Raw genomic sequence first — 17,063 nt, 5'->3', positions numbered from 1 at the left:
TACAGGGTTTATTTTGGTTCGAGACTTAGGAAAGCCGAGAAGACGAAGCTTTGCCGACTCATCTCGGCTTTCTGTGTCGACCACCAAAATAAAACTTGTATTGTAAGATATTAACCGTGAATTATGTTTATCCTGCAACCATTATGACATTCAAATGCAAGCAAATTGTTAGTTATTTAGTTGGTTCGCTCGAAGCGAGAGACTTCTTTAATGCGAATGAAAAGATTCATTCATTTAACCGAATGAGAGTGTACTCCTTTTTACTTCCGTGGGAAATATATCAGTACAATGTGCAAACAGTACCAGTAATTCTATTCAGTGTGTAATATCACTGAAACAATTTTAAATATACTAAAAAAACCCAATAATTACTCATCAAAGAAATGATTTTTACATTACATACCTTTGCTCTAAGCGAAGAAAAAGACGATATCACCATACGATATTTTCGATACATGTACCGCAAAAACGAAGTCATTTCGGTAAATGTGACGTCACTTTTTAGCGAGACCGAATGACGTTGCATTCGCCGGAAGTTTCAATTTCTGGGTCAAATTAGAAAAAAATCAGTCAGATATGGAACAAATTCACGTGATCGTGTTGATGGATAAAGCACAAGTTTATCCGGCAGTAGTTATGCGTCAGTATGTTGGGCAGTTGGTGGAAAACAACATATATAATATGACTGAAGCCAAGGCCTTAAAGGGCGCCGCCACATGTTTCAGTGATAATTAATTTTGCAATGTTAAAAAGTTCAATGTATGGAAATAACGGAGCCGAATTTTCTGTTTATTTTTTATTCATATATTCACACTTTATCCCTGCCCAAAACCCCCATTTGGGAAGGAAACCCATATACAAGAAGAAATTTCAATTTCAAGAATTTTTTTTATTTCAAATAAATTGAAATGAGATCAAACAACAGGCAGTGCCTATATAAGTTCTCTCCCTGGTAACAAAATGCATATATACAAATGACATGAAAGAGCATTTGAAAGCATTTGAAAGCATATGTTTCAGAAGTAATGACAGTATATGAGATATTATTAGTGAGATTATAGATAGTAATTTTGTTTTTAAACAGTATGATAATAAAGAAATGAGAATGCAGCAGCCATGAGGAAATAATCTTCACCCACCAGATACAGACCAGAAAGTCCATGTGGCTATTAAGCCGATGGTCATCCACCAATGGGATTCAGAAATTCTACCATGGCTGCTGCATTCATGTATATGATTTAAAAGATAAAACGTTGCAGAATATTGAGATAAAGTTTGATATAAATTTATACTTGTCATGACACATTAATTTCAACAATTACCTAAACAGATATGTAGCTTAGATAAATGTATCAATCATGTGTTCTAAATAGTATGATAATCTATATAATAATACGTAAAATTTACAACTAATAAAGGATAAATGATAAATGCCCATCGGAACAGATGCTATTATAGAAGTGTTTTTCAGAACACTAATTTTATTAATTAAGGTATGGTATTTTTATCCACGATTAGTTAATCAATTCTTCAAAGTTATTGATGAATCATACAATTTAGAAGTATGTTATGAAATCTATTAGTAGCCCTTACAAAATCTAGTGTACACTGAAAGATATTCAAGTTTTATTACAATCATTACAGCCAGACAAAAGTATTTGAAGGTCAAAGTGGTTATGAGTAAAATTTATTAACTTATTTTGGAGAGTTATGTGTTGTTCCTTGTATTTACTACAGGAGAAGAAGTAATGTTTAGTGGTTTCATATGCATTACCACACTCGCACAATGGTGATTCTGCTAAGTGATCATTATAAAGATCAAAGTTTAAGTTACTACGGCAGTTCCGTAATTGACATATCAGAATATTATCTTTCCTTAAAATTGTCTGAATTTAAAAAAAAGTTTTGTACTTAGAATTAGCTGTGGGTGTGATATCACTAATATTCTGGTTTAGAAGTTTTTTTAAATTGGTTAATAGAGGTGATATTGGTTAAATCAAATCTAAGTGCAAGTTCATAATATTCTTTTAGAGTTTTTGGAATAAAACCATTAGCATAAACGGTAGATCTACTAAAAGGAATTGCAAACAGTCTTTCATTTCTTAACAAATATGGGTTTTCATTATTAAACTATTGTTCAATTAATTCGTTTAGATAGGAGGGAGCAGTTCCTGATAAAATTTTATAAAGAAGGACAAGTCTATGTTTTTTTGCGCCTTGTGGTAAGTGTATCCCAAGCCAAGTTCTGAGTAAAGTTTATAATGAGATGTTCTCTTACGCAGTCCAGTGATAATATGAGAAGGAAGAATTTTTTATTTCCGTAACAGATATTGGACGGTAGTCTATCACTCGAACGCATGCAAATAAAGAGCAACAGCACCGAGCTTCTGCTGAATGAAGATTATGTTCGTCGGATCTTAAAAGCGTTTGAATCGCTTGATTATATAATGAGCTGATTTCAAGCATCGCATTCACGATGATGGGATTTCTTACAGTGGATAAAAAATGCATATGGCGGCAGCAAAATGAAGCTGTCAGTGTGTTGGATTGAATTTGAAGATTGTGTTTTTCTTAATTTTCATGTATGCATTACCTTAGAAGTGCTTCGCACTCTGCGCCCTTCGGGCACGAATAAGTAAATCACATAGTTTACAGTCTAAGTGAGATAATAGAACCCTTGTTGTACACGGGTTATTCCCCTTGACGGATAATAGACTTGGAACAAGACGGTTTTCTGTTGTTGTCGTGTCCCTGAACAAGATGTAACCACAATGAGTTTACTAATATCAAACAACTTCTCAATCACAAAATATCTTGATGGTGCTGATACAGGAAAACTCTCCCAGTTAATAACAAGCGATACAGGAAACACATTGTACAATACGATTTGTCTATAAAGACATGTATTTCAATTTATATTTCTGTAATGGCAACGACAAATTTCTTAGGCTGTTAGAATCCGTTATCTTTACAAATCCAGCTGTTTCGTACAATTTCTTACATTGCGAATCAATTTGTCGTGCATGTTTCTCCTCTATTGACAACCTCCATTTAGAGGATGCTAATTTAGCATTCGTCTTTTTGACACACCAGGAACAGTTATCCACACTTCTGGTTTGTAATGTCACAGATTCTACATATTTACGAATTCTTGCGGTAAACTCTATATTTAAAAAGCTAAACAAACTTTTACTTTTCTGTATTGAATCATTGGTGAAGCTCTCGTACTGGAGTATCCTAATGGTATCTGGGTATTGTTTATTTAACCGCTCCGCAATCAGAATATCTGATAACATCCTATTACATCGTGAGGAAGCCAGATGTTCTATGAATGACCAATCCCACGATTTTGCTTCGTGTAATTGAATTGCAGAAATCAAACTTGCTCTTGGATCCCGATATAAATGGATGACTTTTAAACCAGGAAGCCATTTTAGCAACAGTTCCACGGAGGCCATATCTAAGCGAATAGTCTTGATGATCATGACTTTCCTAGAGAGACATGGTTTCAACAGTAATTCCACACATCTGTTTATACTCTCTATGCTTCTTGTTATGGATTTATATATGCCAGGGCGCCGTTTCACACATTTTATATATTTTTTATATGTGGCAGAGTGATAAAACATCATACTGGTCAGGTCCCGGATGTTAATGCTCCGAACGTCACACGTAAACCAGTTATAGATCATCTTCGCCATTACATAAATGGAATCGCTCCTTGGGTATGATCTGTAATCAAAGATTTGATCAAAGATATAAGCATAAGCGACTTATTCCCTTGACTCACTAAGGTATTGTTGTATCGCACAATTTGCGACCACATGTTTAGGCAGCCAGCATGAATTAAATATTACACTAATGTAAGACAAGTATTAGCTTCCCAAAAAGCTAATCGGGCTGCGCGAAAGCTTAAGCCTTTGAGTGGAAAGAATATGGAAATTAAACAATGATATGACGATATTGCTTAGCAGTTTTAAGTGTTCTGTTGGAAGCCATTTTATAATTTGTGAGCTTGTGTTTGTGCAAGGTAGCCAGATCTAGTACAGGCGAACAGTTTTAACCAAACTTTGTTACCAACAAAATAAAATGGTTTTTATGCAGAGATTGCTAAGCTCAGAAAAAGGCAAAGACAATATTTCATATGTTTCTGTGTTTTTTAATGTTCCGTTTTCATTCCGCTTTTAGTATGTATTGTCATTCCGCATTCCGCTTTTAAGTATGTTCCCTGTTCCGTCAATTAGCATTTAAGCATTGTCCGATATTTATTTTTTACACGATGGTGTTATAAATAAGAAATATAAAACTAATGTCTCGAACATATTATATTAATTTATTAGAGAACATTGTAACTATGTATATGTAAATGAAACCAGATCTCATTGAAAATGTCTGATTAATTTCTAGAAAATCCTTATTCAGAATACTTTTACCATGAATCTTTTTTCTACACTGAAATCTGAACGAGTGCAAGGGCTGTGTTACCATGATTTATCAGAAAGATGGCGTCCGAATCCGGACAGATTCAAATCTGTTTCCGTAATTCGTTTTAATATTACTCCAACATACAATGCTTGTAAAACACGGATCAGGCGTCTGATTCAAGTGTTCTTGCTACATGACTATCCTGCATGATGGATTGAATTACTTTTGAAACTAACTGCTACTCCCAAAGCGGCGTAGCAAAGATATGCTCTGGTTGTAACAGAGAGTATATTATGATTTAAAGCTAATGTAATTTAAGGCAAAGCCTCTCTGAGAGCGAAGAAATTAATCCATTAGTTTGTTTGGGTTTTTTTTAAACTGTTAATAAATAGAAATATACCAGGAAAATAAAGGATTTCTAACGGCGAAAGAGTTATCTCCCCTGATCAATCAGTCTTAGGTAGCAGTGTACAGTTAGACCGAATGGCCACGGGTGAGATTTTTATTAAGCGGAAAGCCCCTGTTTTAATATATGCATTAAAAAAAAATGCATATACCCTAAAATTGGTGAAGTCAATCTAGAGACTTTTATGCAGGCTTCACATTTGCATAAAGAAATTCAACAAAATAGGTTCGAGATTAATGGTTTAAAGAAAACCTCAACTCTGTAGCAGCAGAAATTGATAGCCACGGTACGAGGTAAGATTGTTCAAAAGTTTAATTTTATACCTATGTTGAAATAAGCATAGTTCCGCTATCACGACAGTGATGCTTGGTTTTAAACTGTATTCAAGAAGAAAAATTATAGTAGAGGGGGTGTGATTTTGGGTTGAAAAACCCAATATTTTGCAATTTTAAAAAAAAAACAATGGGTTACCATGGTTTTTACAGGATCGCAAAACAATAAGAAGCAGACCTGTCCAAAAATGAACTCTGTATAACAATTGCAAATGTTGTGTAGATTAAAAATATATATACTTCTATATAGGTGTTATTTAAGGTTAAAAAGCTGTGTGTACATAATTGAAGCCTGCACATTATTTTGCTAAATTTTTCAAATCTACTGTACACTGCTACCATATCGAAATTGACATGTTTTTTGTTCTAATTGCTTATTGTGTGTGCTGACTAACGGTACTGATAGAAACCGTTTATATAATTATTAATTATTAGAATCATAGCTTTGCTGAAATACTTGCTTTGCGTTTATAACAAGAAAAACAATATTGAACATAGGGGTAGTTATACTTTCACTTTCTGCAAAAATACGTGACTGCGGCTACAAAATATAACTCAACATCATTCTCCGTTGCCAGGCGGAAAATTCCGAAGCAATTGCTCACATAAAACGGCTTTTAAGTTAAGATTCAGGACAATATTTAATTGTTAGATTCAGGTCAGAATAAATTGGAAGGTTAATCTTTCACTCATGTATTCATTTTGAATTTTTCAAAAATAATTTGTTAATAATCACGCGAGAGTGTGATTTTGTAATCACGCGAGTGTGTGACTTTGGATACTGTCTTGTGTGATGCTGGATCTTGTGTTGACTTCCAGTTTCCGGTTTTCGTGAAAGTTTTCCAACTCTACAAATATTGGATTATTTACATAGAATAATGTTACCGAGACATCTCTATCACAAGAGTTCGCTGCGCTGTCTAATATGATTTATAAGGCAAAGCCTATCTGAGAGCGCAGCAGTTAATCCATTCTTTCGCTTGTTTTTTAATGTGTAACTCAAAAGAAATATGCCAGGTAAATAAAGGATTTCCAACGGCGAAAGAGTAATCTCCCCTGACCCATCAGTCTTATCGATATTGGCATGCGTTTTGTTTTTATAGCTTATTGGGTGCGCTAAATAAATGTAACGTTACTGCTAGAAGTCATTTACATAATTATTAATCATTAGTATCATAGCTTTGCTGAAATACTTGCATTGCGTTTATAACAAGAAAAACAATATTGAACATAGGGTAGTTCTACTTTCACTTTCTGCAAAAATACATGACTGCGGCTACACAATATATCTCAACGTCATTCTCTGTTGCCAGGCGGAAAATTTCGAAGCAACTGCTCACATAAAACGGCTTTTAAATTAAGATTCAGGACAATATTTAATTGTTAGATTCAGGTCAGAATAAATTGGAAGGTTAATCTTTCACTCATGTATTCATTTTGAATTTTTCAAATATAATTTTTTTTATAATCACGCGAGAGTGTGATTTTGTAATCACGCGAGTGTGTGACTTTGGATACTGTCTTGCGTGATGCTGGATCTTGTGTTGACTTCCTGTTTCCGGTTTTTGAGAAAGTTTTCCAACTCTACATATATTGGATGATTTACATAGAATAACGTTACCGAGACACCTCTATCACAAGAGTTCGCTGCGCTCTCTAATATGATTTATAAGGCAAAGCCTTTCTGAGAGCGCAGCAGTTTATCCATTCGTTTGTTTCGTGGTTTTTTAAAACTGTTACAAAATAGAAATATGCCAGGTAAATAAAGGATTTCCAACGGCGAAAGAGTAATCTCCCATGACCCATCAGTCTTATCGATATTGACATGTGTTTTGTTCTAATTGCGTATTGTGTGCGCTGCTAACTGTACTGATAGAAACCATTTATATAATTAATCATTAGAATCATAACTTTGCTGAATAACTGGCATTGAGTTTACAACAAGAAAAACAATATTGAACATAAGATACTTCTACTTTCACTTTCTGCAAAAATACGTGACTGCGGCTACAAATTATATCTCAACGTCATTCTCCGTTGCCATGCGGAAAATTCCGAAGCAACTGCTCACGTAAAACGGCTTTTAAGTTAAGATCCAGGACAAAATGTAATTGTTAGATTCAGGTAAGAATTAATTGGAAGGTTTATCTTTCACTAACGTTTTCATTTTGAATTTTTAAAGGCGTTACTTGTTTGTAATCACGCGAGAGTGTGATTTTGTAATCACGCGAAAGTGTGACTTTGGATACTGTCTTGCGCGATGCTGGCTCATGTGTCGACTTCATGTTTCCGGTTTACGAGAAAGTTTTCCAACTCTACATATTTGAATGAATTACATAGAATAACGTTACCGAGACACCTCTATCACAAGAGTTCGCTTCGCGAACGGACCCGTTTGCTGCGCTCTCTATCATTTATTGTAAAGATAAATATATATATCAATTGTTTTGTCACTGCCGTCTACACGACGCCCTCATCCGACGGATCAGATATGAAATTTCGATTGTTTAACTCCTGTTACTCTTTGATTCGGCTATCTATTTAAGGATTGATTGTCAATTTTGTTGCATGCATTGACTGATGAAGAAAGTTAATCTCGTGCAAATGAAGTGAACTGCGAAGCAGTTTATGCAACATTTGCACGAGATTGACTTTCTCCATCAGTTTTTTTCCCGTTTTTCTGTTAACCAATTTAAAAATCCCGCTGTTGAAAAAAAAGACAATTTTAATTTATTCGGTAAAAGGTTGTTATAAAAATTTGCAACATTGTACCAGTTATCGTACATGTATATACAGCTACGGAACAGCCGTAAAGTAACTTTATTATTTGTGCGTTATTAAGATTAAAAGCGGCAATTTTGGAATATTGTTTTTATGTGAAAGAATAAACGGCTTAAATTTTATCAGAAAAACATCATTATGTAACTTCAAACACAAAAATTGCTACGCAGTACTAGCAGTGCAGTCAATGTGTAATCCGGTTGCTCAGTTTAGCAGGGGTCCGGTTTTGAAGAAAATGACGATTGTGGTGAAAATGCTGAATGTTGGTATCTAAACATAATCAAACCTTTTAAAACTCAATAACAATTGTTGTTGAATGTAACTGAATGTTGTATTTCCGTCTGGTAATTATTTGTAGCTGACATTTAAAGATTTATTAACTAAACCTGTTCTCAAATCCAACCCCTGTGTCTATGGTATGTAATGCAGTCCAATAACCATGCTTCCGAGGCTCAATAAAACGTGTTAAAATGTGGGATTTAGTCGCAAATCACTGGAAGACTGTTCATCATTTTTCCGGAGCTTGAGTCTAGGTCAGCGTTTCATCGAAATACGTTTAAGATATCTGTATAATATTACTTTACTGGCAATTTCTAATATCACTTAATCAAGCATTTCTGTCTGTGTTTCTAAATGTACAATGATAGGCCACATCGCAGAATGTTGTTCTGTTTTCAAATCAAGCAATAGACCTATTTAAATAAAATAAATCTAGCTGATATGCCAATATGTCTCTTGAAAAACTTGTATAATTCTTTAGTCAGAACAATCTTAACATATAATTTTGAAATATAGTATGCTGACTTTTACAGTAAAATTGCAAATGCAAGTAAAAGAGCGTGTGTGAATAATCCAACATTTGACGAATGTCAATAATAGGTAAAACGCCATTTGAACAAATAAATTTAAAATTTTGCAATCTTATGGCCCTTGGGGTTGGAAAATATGCAGTAAATGTTGCTTCCAGGGCTGAATAAGGACAGAAATCACTAGACTGTTTCATTAATACTCAAGCATTGTGTTATTTGGCTAGTTTATCACAAGATGACATTAATAATCTTGTAAAAGAAGCTTTGAACGTCAGTAAAAATATTCATGAAAGTGGATCATATTCGTGGTTTTCATACGTATTAAGTATTATCAACGAAAATAACATCACATTTGGCATTAAAAGGGGAAACTTCAGTAGGAAGGAACAAGCCAGATTAAAACGGTCATTAAAAAGATTCATACATGGCAGATTTGACATTATTTTCTCAAGCAAAATGCAGATTTTAGATTGTAGTAATAAGCTATTTCTATATAGCAAAATTAAATAAAACTATACAGAGGAATATTATCTTTCTTTGCAAAATTTCTAATATCGAAAATTGTTGGCAATTATTCAGTAGAAAGAAAAACATTCTTATCTAAATACAATAATTCTATGTTCACAGACTATGAAACTTTGATAAAGTTATTGACATCTAATGAACCACAATTTCTGCAGGATTTGGGCATCTTCATGAAAAAGTCGTTTGAACTGAGGAAAGCGGGCTTGCTGAATATTATTATTGTGTTATACATGTAATGTTATTTTTGTAATTTGATCCTTGTTTCTGGATGTAAAAATGCAAATAATTGAATTGAATTTAAAACTGAAGCGGCGTCAAAATGTATTCTCACGCCGGTCAGAGGTCAGCGCGTGACGAAGCATCTTCTTTGGGAAATGAAGTGATCGGAGTTTACTAGTTTCATTGATGCGGAGCGAAGTTGTTAAAGTTATATGTCCCGTATTTTTCATACTCACGAATCAAGATATGCTTTTAATATATTATTCATCAGCAAAATTTACCAACTTTTTTGATGTACGTTCTTTTATTGATTCACTAAAATTAGGCTGGGTAAGAAGAATATTTCAGTCTTCTAGTAAATGGAACTTGCTTCTGAATACTACTATAGACTTAAATAAATTACAAAATTGTGGCAAAGAATTCATTTGTGTCTGTGCCTCCTCATGCAAAAATAAGTTTTGGAAAGATGTTTTTAAAGCCTGGGTCAGAATGAATAACTCTATGTTTCTGAGAAATGTTACACAGGATTCTATCTTGAAAACACCGCTATGGTATAATAATGATATTCAAGTTGGAAATAATTATGGTTTTTTATCCAAATTGGTTTAAGGCAGCAATTTTTACAGTCAACGACCTTGTTAAAAACACTGATGATATGACTTTTTATTCATTTGATGAATTTCTTCAAAATTTCAGGATTAATAAAAATTTCCTTCAGTATCATGGTGTAGTTACTGCAGTGAAACGCTTTCTTCTAAAGTATAATTTTCAAATGAAAAGGCTAGCCCAAACTTTCTTGCCACATCTATTTGAAATATTTTTTATGAACAAAAAGGGGTCTAAAGATTTCTACAAATGCTTAATTTCACCACTTCCCACTCCAAATGGTATCAAGAAATGGAATGAACATTTTGATTTTGAATTTGATAACGAAAAAATGGCAAAAAATACTTAAAATACCCTTTTCTGTCACAAACAGTTTCAAACTACAATGGTTTCAGGTTAGAATTATTATTTTAGTAACGAATACTTTTCTTTACAAAACAAAGTTGTATCCTAGCCTATTATGTTCACTCTGTAATAAGGAAAGAGAAACTATTATTCACTGTATATGGGAATGTTGTGAAGTACAAAAGCTAATACAGCAGTTTGAAAATCTGTGTGACATTTTATTTTTTCCTGTTGTTTTAAATAAAGAATCATTTCTTTTCGGAATATTGTCCCCTGTAGCTAACATTGTTGATAACGAAATTATAATCTTAATCAAACACTATATATATAAAAGTAGATGTCTACATAAATTCTTAAGTCTTCACGCCCTCATCAATACTATTAAAGATCATTTCAATACTGTGAAATTTACCACATATTATAAAAATGAAAACATAAAAAAGAAATTTGACAATAACTGGAGAAAATGGAAACATTTTATTGAAATGTAGCTATAATGATAAGGATTAATATTTAACATGCATGTGCGAAACCAAAACTTTAATCTTAATTCCTGACTTTGCCTTTTTAGAAAAAAAATGTTGTTTTTTTTCATCTTATATCAGTTGTGGGATCTCTCTCTTTTTCTCTTTCTTCCCTCTTTTTCTCACCCCCTCTCCAAATTTAAGTGTTTGATGTATAGTTGATAATAAAAATGATGATTTTCTTTCCTTTGTGTATGAGTTAAGACTGTGTGAAGGTATACAAGGGTGTGTAAGTGTGTGTGCATATGTTAGGGTGTGTATGTATGCATGTATGTATGTATGTATGTATGTATGTATGTATGTATGTTATATATGTATGTAACTTCAACACTATATATGTACCTGTGCATGTATGCTTTGTAAGTATGCTTGTATATGTATCTATGTATGCATGTAAATATGTATGTTTATAAGGAAATATGTAACTACTATACATATGATTTACGATATATGTGTGTATGTATAAATCTATGTAATAGATGTATAAATGTATGTATGTACTTCATATGATTGCAATTACTATACATGTATAATGTATATGGTATGTCGGAGTGAATGTATATATGCCTGTATTATGTTATGTACTATAAAATGTCTTGAACAATAAAAAAGATTATAAAAAAAAAGAAAAAAAAACTTTTTGAAAATGACAGTTCTTTCAATGCATAGGTTTTTTGTACTCAGAATTTGCTCGTCATGTAATTATACATAGCAGAGTCATATCATGTATAAAGAATACTCGTTTAAAAAAAATAACGTTTTTAATATATATAGAAAATAAATAAAATTAAATAAATAAGATAAAACAAAAAGCTGTTTAATCTTAAATGTAGTGAAATTAGTATTTATTAAATTGTGCTGTTAATGTCTAGCCTAATATTTATCAATTTATCTTATATTTCGTGCCTCTGGCACGGAGCCATTTCATCGTATTTTATGGGCTTTTTTCTGTCGTATTATTTTTTTTTCCTTCTTTAGATTTCATTTTGGCATTAGATTGTTTTCTCATTTATACTCTTTCGTTCTCTTTCTCACTTTACTGCAGCTAATAAAGAAGTTTTGTTATAATATTATATCCTCTCTCTCGCTCTCTCTCTCTCTCTCTCTCTCTCTCTCTCAGGACATATCCATTCATTCCCCATTGCATACGAGCTGTAAGAAATAAGAGCTGAACATTATTTTGGCAGTACTGCCTTAAATCATTATATTTACATCAATAGTGAAGTGAAATGAGTACCTGCGGTCAGCCCATGGAGCCAAATTGTGGTCTACAATTTCATTACACATTTTGACAGTGTTATTAGTAATTGTAAAGTGATTTCTGCAGATATGTTTCCATCTAAACATACTTAAGGCACAAAAAACAACAAATTTACAGTACATAAATTTTGTGGTGTAAGTAACGTTTATAAGGCATCTGAAGCAATTTGAATGATTTTAACAGATTAATTCACCAAACCTTGTGGTTTTCAATAGATTAACGATGAAAAATAGCCTGTGGAAATTGTCGCCCAGTTACGACACATATAACTTTAAACGAAGAGAGTAACTCAGGTAGGTCATAATGCGAAGAGGCTTAAATCAAAATCAAATACCCTCGATGTCAACCTTATATTGAGTGACAAAATTGAAAGTAATGTCTTCAGTATCATGTGTGGCCAAAATTAGGTGTTTAGACTATACCTTGAAGACATTCACCATTACGGAATACCAGTATGAACAGATCAATAAAATATAGCTACCGATCAATTTTAAAGATGCGTCACCGCTGACAAATGGTATTTTTTCACAATAAAAAACAGGAGCAGACGATTTAGTATTTTTCTTCAGTTATAAAAGTTAATTAATTTACACATTTACCACCATTGAAAAGTCTGAGCTTCTAATTTTACTTCAAGTTAAATATATGAAAAATAATTAATTGCATCCCGAAAAAATTCTGTGACACTATATCCTATATGGAATGAAGTACTGATTGCGCATGCACCGAAGGCGAAATAAATTATTTTGTATTACTTTTTGTGTTAATTAGGCATATATATACATGATTAAACACCAATTATTGTTCAAATGATTAACATCATTTATGCTCTGTCGGCGGTGGAGCATCTTTAAAATGTTCCTCTCAGAATTGAATGAAATACCTTCTTGTTTTGTTGAGGAATGTGACCATTTTTCCATTGATGATATCCCCAGTGATCAATTGCAATGGCTCAAACAAATACGAACTGTCGTTGACCTGTTGTAGCAGATCTCCTGTCAGTGTCGACCCACTACGGTAGTACGTAACAACGAGAACACGTGTCGGTTGGACATCTAAAAATAGACATAAACATTATTTTAATCATGGAAATGACTATTGCATAACGAAACAAAATAGTTTGTACAGTTTCGTGGTTATTTTTCCATTATATTTACATGTAAATGTATATTTGTAACTTTACGTTGAACTATCTAAATGTACATTTGTGCCGTATCTATGTATTTTTTTACCTTACCTGAATAATAACAATAGTTAGGGATTTCACTTAAGATGAAAATCCCTATTGCTCTTGTTATGTTTTTCTTCTTATTATGGATTTCCACTTTGGATGAAAATCCCTATTGTTTCTGTTCTGTTTTTTCTTCTTATTATGGATTTCCACTTTGGATGGAAATCCCTATTGTTTCTGTTCTGTTTTTTCTTCTTATTATGGATTTCCACTTTGGATGGAAATCCCTATTGTTTCTGTTCTGTTTTTTCTTCTTATTATGGATTTCCACTTTGGATGGAAATCCCTATTGTTTCTGTTCTGTTTTTTCTTCTTATTATGGATTTCCACTTTGGATGGAAATCCCTATTGTTTCTGTTCTGTTTTTTCTTCTTATTATGGATTTCCACTTTGGATGGAAATCCCTATTGTTTCTATTCTGTTTTTTCTTCTGATTATGAATTTCCACTTTGGATGAAAATTCCTATTGTTCTTGTTATGTTTTTCTTCTAATTATGGACTTCCACTTTGGATGGAAATTCCTATTGTTCTTGTTATGTTTTTCTTCTAATTATGGACTTCCACTTTGGATGGAATTTCCTATGGTTTTTTTCTTCTTATTAGGGATCGCACCGGATTTCCACTAAGGATGGACATCTCTATTGTTTCTGTTCTGTTTTTTCTTCTTATTATGAATTTCCACTTTGGATGGAAATCACTATTGTTCTTGAAATGTTGTTTTTCTTTTTATGAATTTCCACTTTGGATGGAAATCCCTATTGTTTTGGTTTTTTTTTCTTCTTATTAGGATTTTCCACTAAGGATGGAAATCTCTATTGTTTCTGTTCTAGTTTTTCTATTATTAGGGATTTCCGCTTAGGATGGAAATCCCTATTGCTTTTGTTCTATTTTTTTCTTTTTATCATCAGGGATTTCCACTTAGGATGGAAAATCCCTTTTGTAATTGTTCTATTTTTCTTATTATTAGTAGGGAATGGAAATCCCTATTGTTATTGTTCTGGGTTTTTTTATTATTATAAGGGATTTCCATTTACAAATGGAAATCTCTATTGTTATTGTTCTATTTTATTCTAATATTAGGGATTTTCGCTTAGGATGGGAATCCCTATTGTTTTTGTTTTGTTTTTATCTTATTAACATTATGGATTTCCACTTAGGATGGAAATCCCTATTGTTTTTGTTTTGTTTTTATCTTATTAACATTATGGATTTCCACTTAGGATGGAAATCCCTATTGTTTTTGTTTTGTTTTTATCTTATTAACATTATTGATTTCCACTTAGGATGGAAATCCCTATTGTTTTTGTTTTTTTTTCCTCCTTAGGGGATTTTCACTTAGGATGGAATTCTCTATTGTTTTTGTTCTGTTTTTCTTATTATTATTAGGATTTTCCACTTTGAATGGAAATCTTTATTGTTATTGTTTTACTTTATCTTATTATTAGAAATATCCGCTTGAGATGGAAATCTCTATTGTTTTTGTTATGTTTTTTCTTATTATTAGGGATTTCCACTTTGGATGGAAATAAGATGTTCATAGGAATATATGCAGATATATCTAGATTAAAAATACGATTAAAAGTTACATAATATAAGAGCACGACCGAGAGTATCGTCGGTAGCGATAGGCCTAGGACACCTCCTTGCTCTACTCTACTCCACTCTGCACAATGAGCCGCCTTCATGAATAAAAGATAGTAAGGGAGAAGAGTATGTATGTTTCTGGTTTATGTATGGATGTTCTTGAATGGTTGGTATAAGATGAGAGTATTATGTGATGATGATGAGAATAAGATGAAATTATGATGATGATGATAATGATGAATCATGATGGTGATATGATGTTGATGATGATGATGATGATATATGATGGTGATGATGATAATGATGACTGATTAAATGATGATGATGATGATGATGATGCATCATGATGTTGATGATGATGTTGATGGTCGTGTGGTGAGGATGATGATGATGGTGATGATGGTGGTGATGACGGTGGCGATAATGGTTTTAGTGAATGATGACGAGGATGATGATGATGATAAAGATAGTAAGGGAGAAGAGTATGTATTTTCTGAATGATGGACGAATGGTTGATAAGATGAGAGTATGATTATGTTGATAAGATGATGAATGATGAATTATGATGATGATGATAATGATGAATCATGATGGTGATATGATGTTGATGATGATGATGATGATAATGATGGTGATGATGATAATGATGACTGATTAATGATGATGATGATGATGATGATGATGATGATGATGATGATGTGATGGTGTGGTGATGATGAGTGATGATGGTGGTGATGATGTGGTGATGACGTGCGTAATGATAACTGAATGATGATGACGATGATGATGATGATGATGATGATGATGATGACGGTGATGATGATGGTGATAATGGTTTTACTGAATGATGACGAGGATGATGATGATGATGATGATATGATGATGATGATGATGATGATGATGATCGTGATGATGGTGGTGATGACGGTGGTGATAATGGTTTAACTGAATGATGACGAGGATGATGATGATGATGATGATGATGATGATGATGATGATGATGATGATGATGATGGTGGTGATGACGGTGGTGATAATGGTTTTACTGAATGATGACGAGGATGATGATGATGATGATGATGATGATGATGATGACGGTGATGATGATGGTGATAATGGTTTTACTGAATGATGACGAGGATGATGATGATGATGATGATGAATGATGATGAGGATGATGATGATGATGATGATGATGATGATGATGATGATGATGATGATGATGATGATGATGATGATGATGATGACGGTGATGATGATGGTGATAATGGTTTTACTGAATGATGACGAGGATGATGATGATGATGATGATGATGATGATGATGATGATGATGATGATGATGATGATGACGGTGATGATGATGGTGATAATGGTTTTACTGAATGATGACGAGGATGATGATGATGATGATGATGATGAGGATGATAATGATGATGATGACGGTGATGATGATGGCGATAATGGTATTAATGAATGATGATGATGGTGATGATATGAGGGTGATGATGATGGTGATGATGATGATGGTGATGACGGTGATGATGACGGTGATGATAATGGATTGATCTTGGTGATAATGGATATACTGAATGATGATGATGATGATGATGATGATGATGATGATGATGATGATAGTGATTATAGAATGATGTATATATATATATATATATATATATAATTCCATTCTATTTCCAGTTTTCCGTTTGATCTATGTTAAACCAGATGGGCAATATCAGGCTATGAACTCCAATCTGGTCAAGCTGGATCCAATCTGGATATTTAACCTTTCTGCCTCGTCACTAACAATGTATACAATGTATACTTACGCATATACACAACTGGCAAATAATTCAAAAGGTGGTTTTAAAATTGTGCGGTCTTTGAAATCCACTAGTATTATCGTGTTGACAAAATAGTTTTCATTCGTTTGCTTCTTTCAAACCGTTTTGTGTTGAACTATATTCATAAGCTGATGATGTAGCTGTTCCCTTTATTGAACTTGGTGACGTCGACA

At 33.0% G+C, this 17,063-nt stretch overlaps 1 protein-coding gene across 1 annotated transcript; it reads right to left on the bottom strand.

Annotated features, from left to right (window-relative positions):
* Positions 1-2,829: 2,829 nt before the first annotated feature.
* Positions 2,830-16,733, bottom strand: LOC138305010 (carbohydrate sulfotransferase 4-like). Its single transcript, XM_069245425.1, has 4 exons — positions 16,429-16,733; positions 15,975-16,324; positions 13,117-13,288; positions 2,830-3,732 (listed from the first exon to the last, which is right to left on the bottom strand). Exons 1-4 carry the CDS (start codon positions 16,731-16,733, stop codon positions 2,892-2,894), a joined length of 1,668 nt encoding a protein of 555 aa, XP_069101526.1. The 3' UTR covers positions 2,830-2,891.
* Positions 16,734-17,063: the final 330 nt, after the last annotated feature.

The sequence above is a fragment of the Argopecten irradians genome, chromosome 12 (genome assembly GCF_041381155.1).
Source record: "Argopecten irradians isolate NY chromosome 12, Ai_NY, whole genome shotgun sequence".
NCBI classification, from domain to species: Eukaryota; Metazoa; Mollusca; class Bivalvia; order Pectinida; family Pectinidae; genus Argopecten; species Argopecten irradians.
This window is presented reverse-complemented; position numbering and strand designations above follow the sequence as displayed.

What these genes read in the sequence shown, in the direction of transcription:
- LOC138305010 (XM_069245425.1), bottom strand. Translation starts at nt 16,733, where the DNA reads ATGGAATTATATATATATATATATATATATATACATCATTCTATAATC. An exon ending in GTTAAACCATTATCACCACC is followed by an intron (nt 13,289 to 15,974) that starts GTCATCACCACC and finishes GTCTATTTTTAG; the next exon opens with ATGTCCAACCGACACGTGTT. An exon ending in TTCCTCAACAAAACAAGAAG is followed by an intron (nt 3,733 to 13,116) that starts GTATTTCATTCA and finishes CTTTGATTACAG; the next exon opens with ATCATACCCAAGGAGCGATT.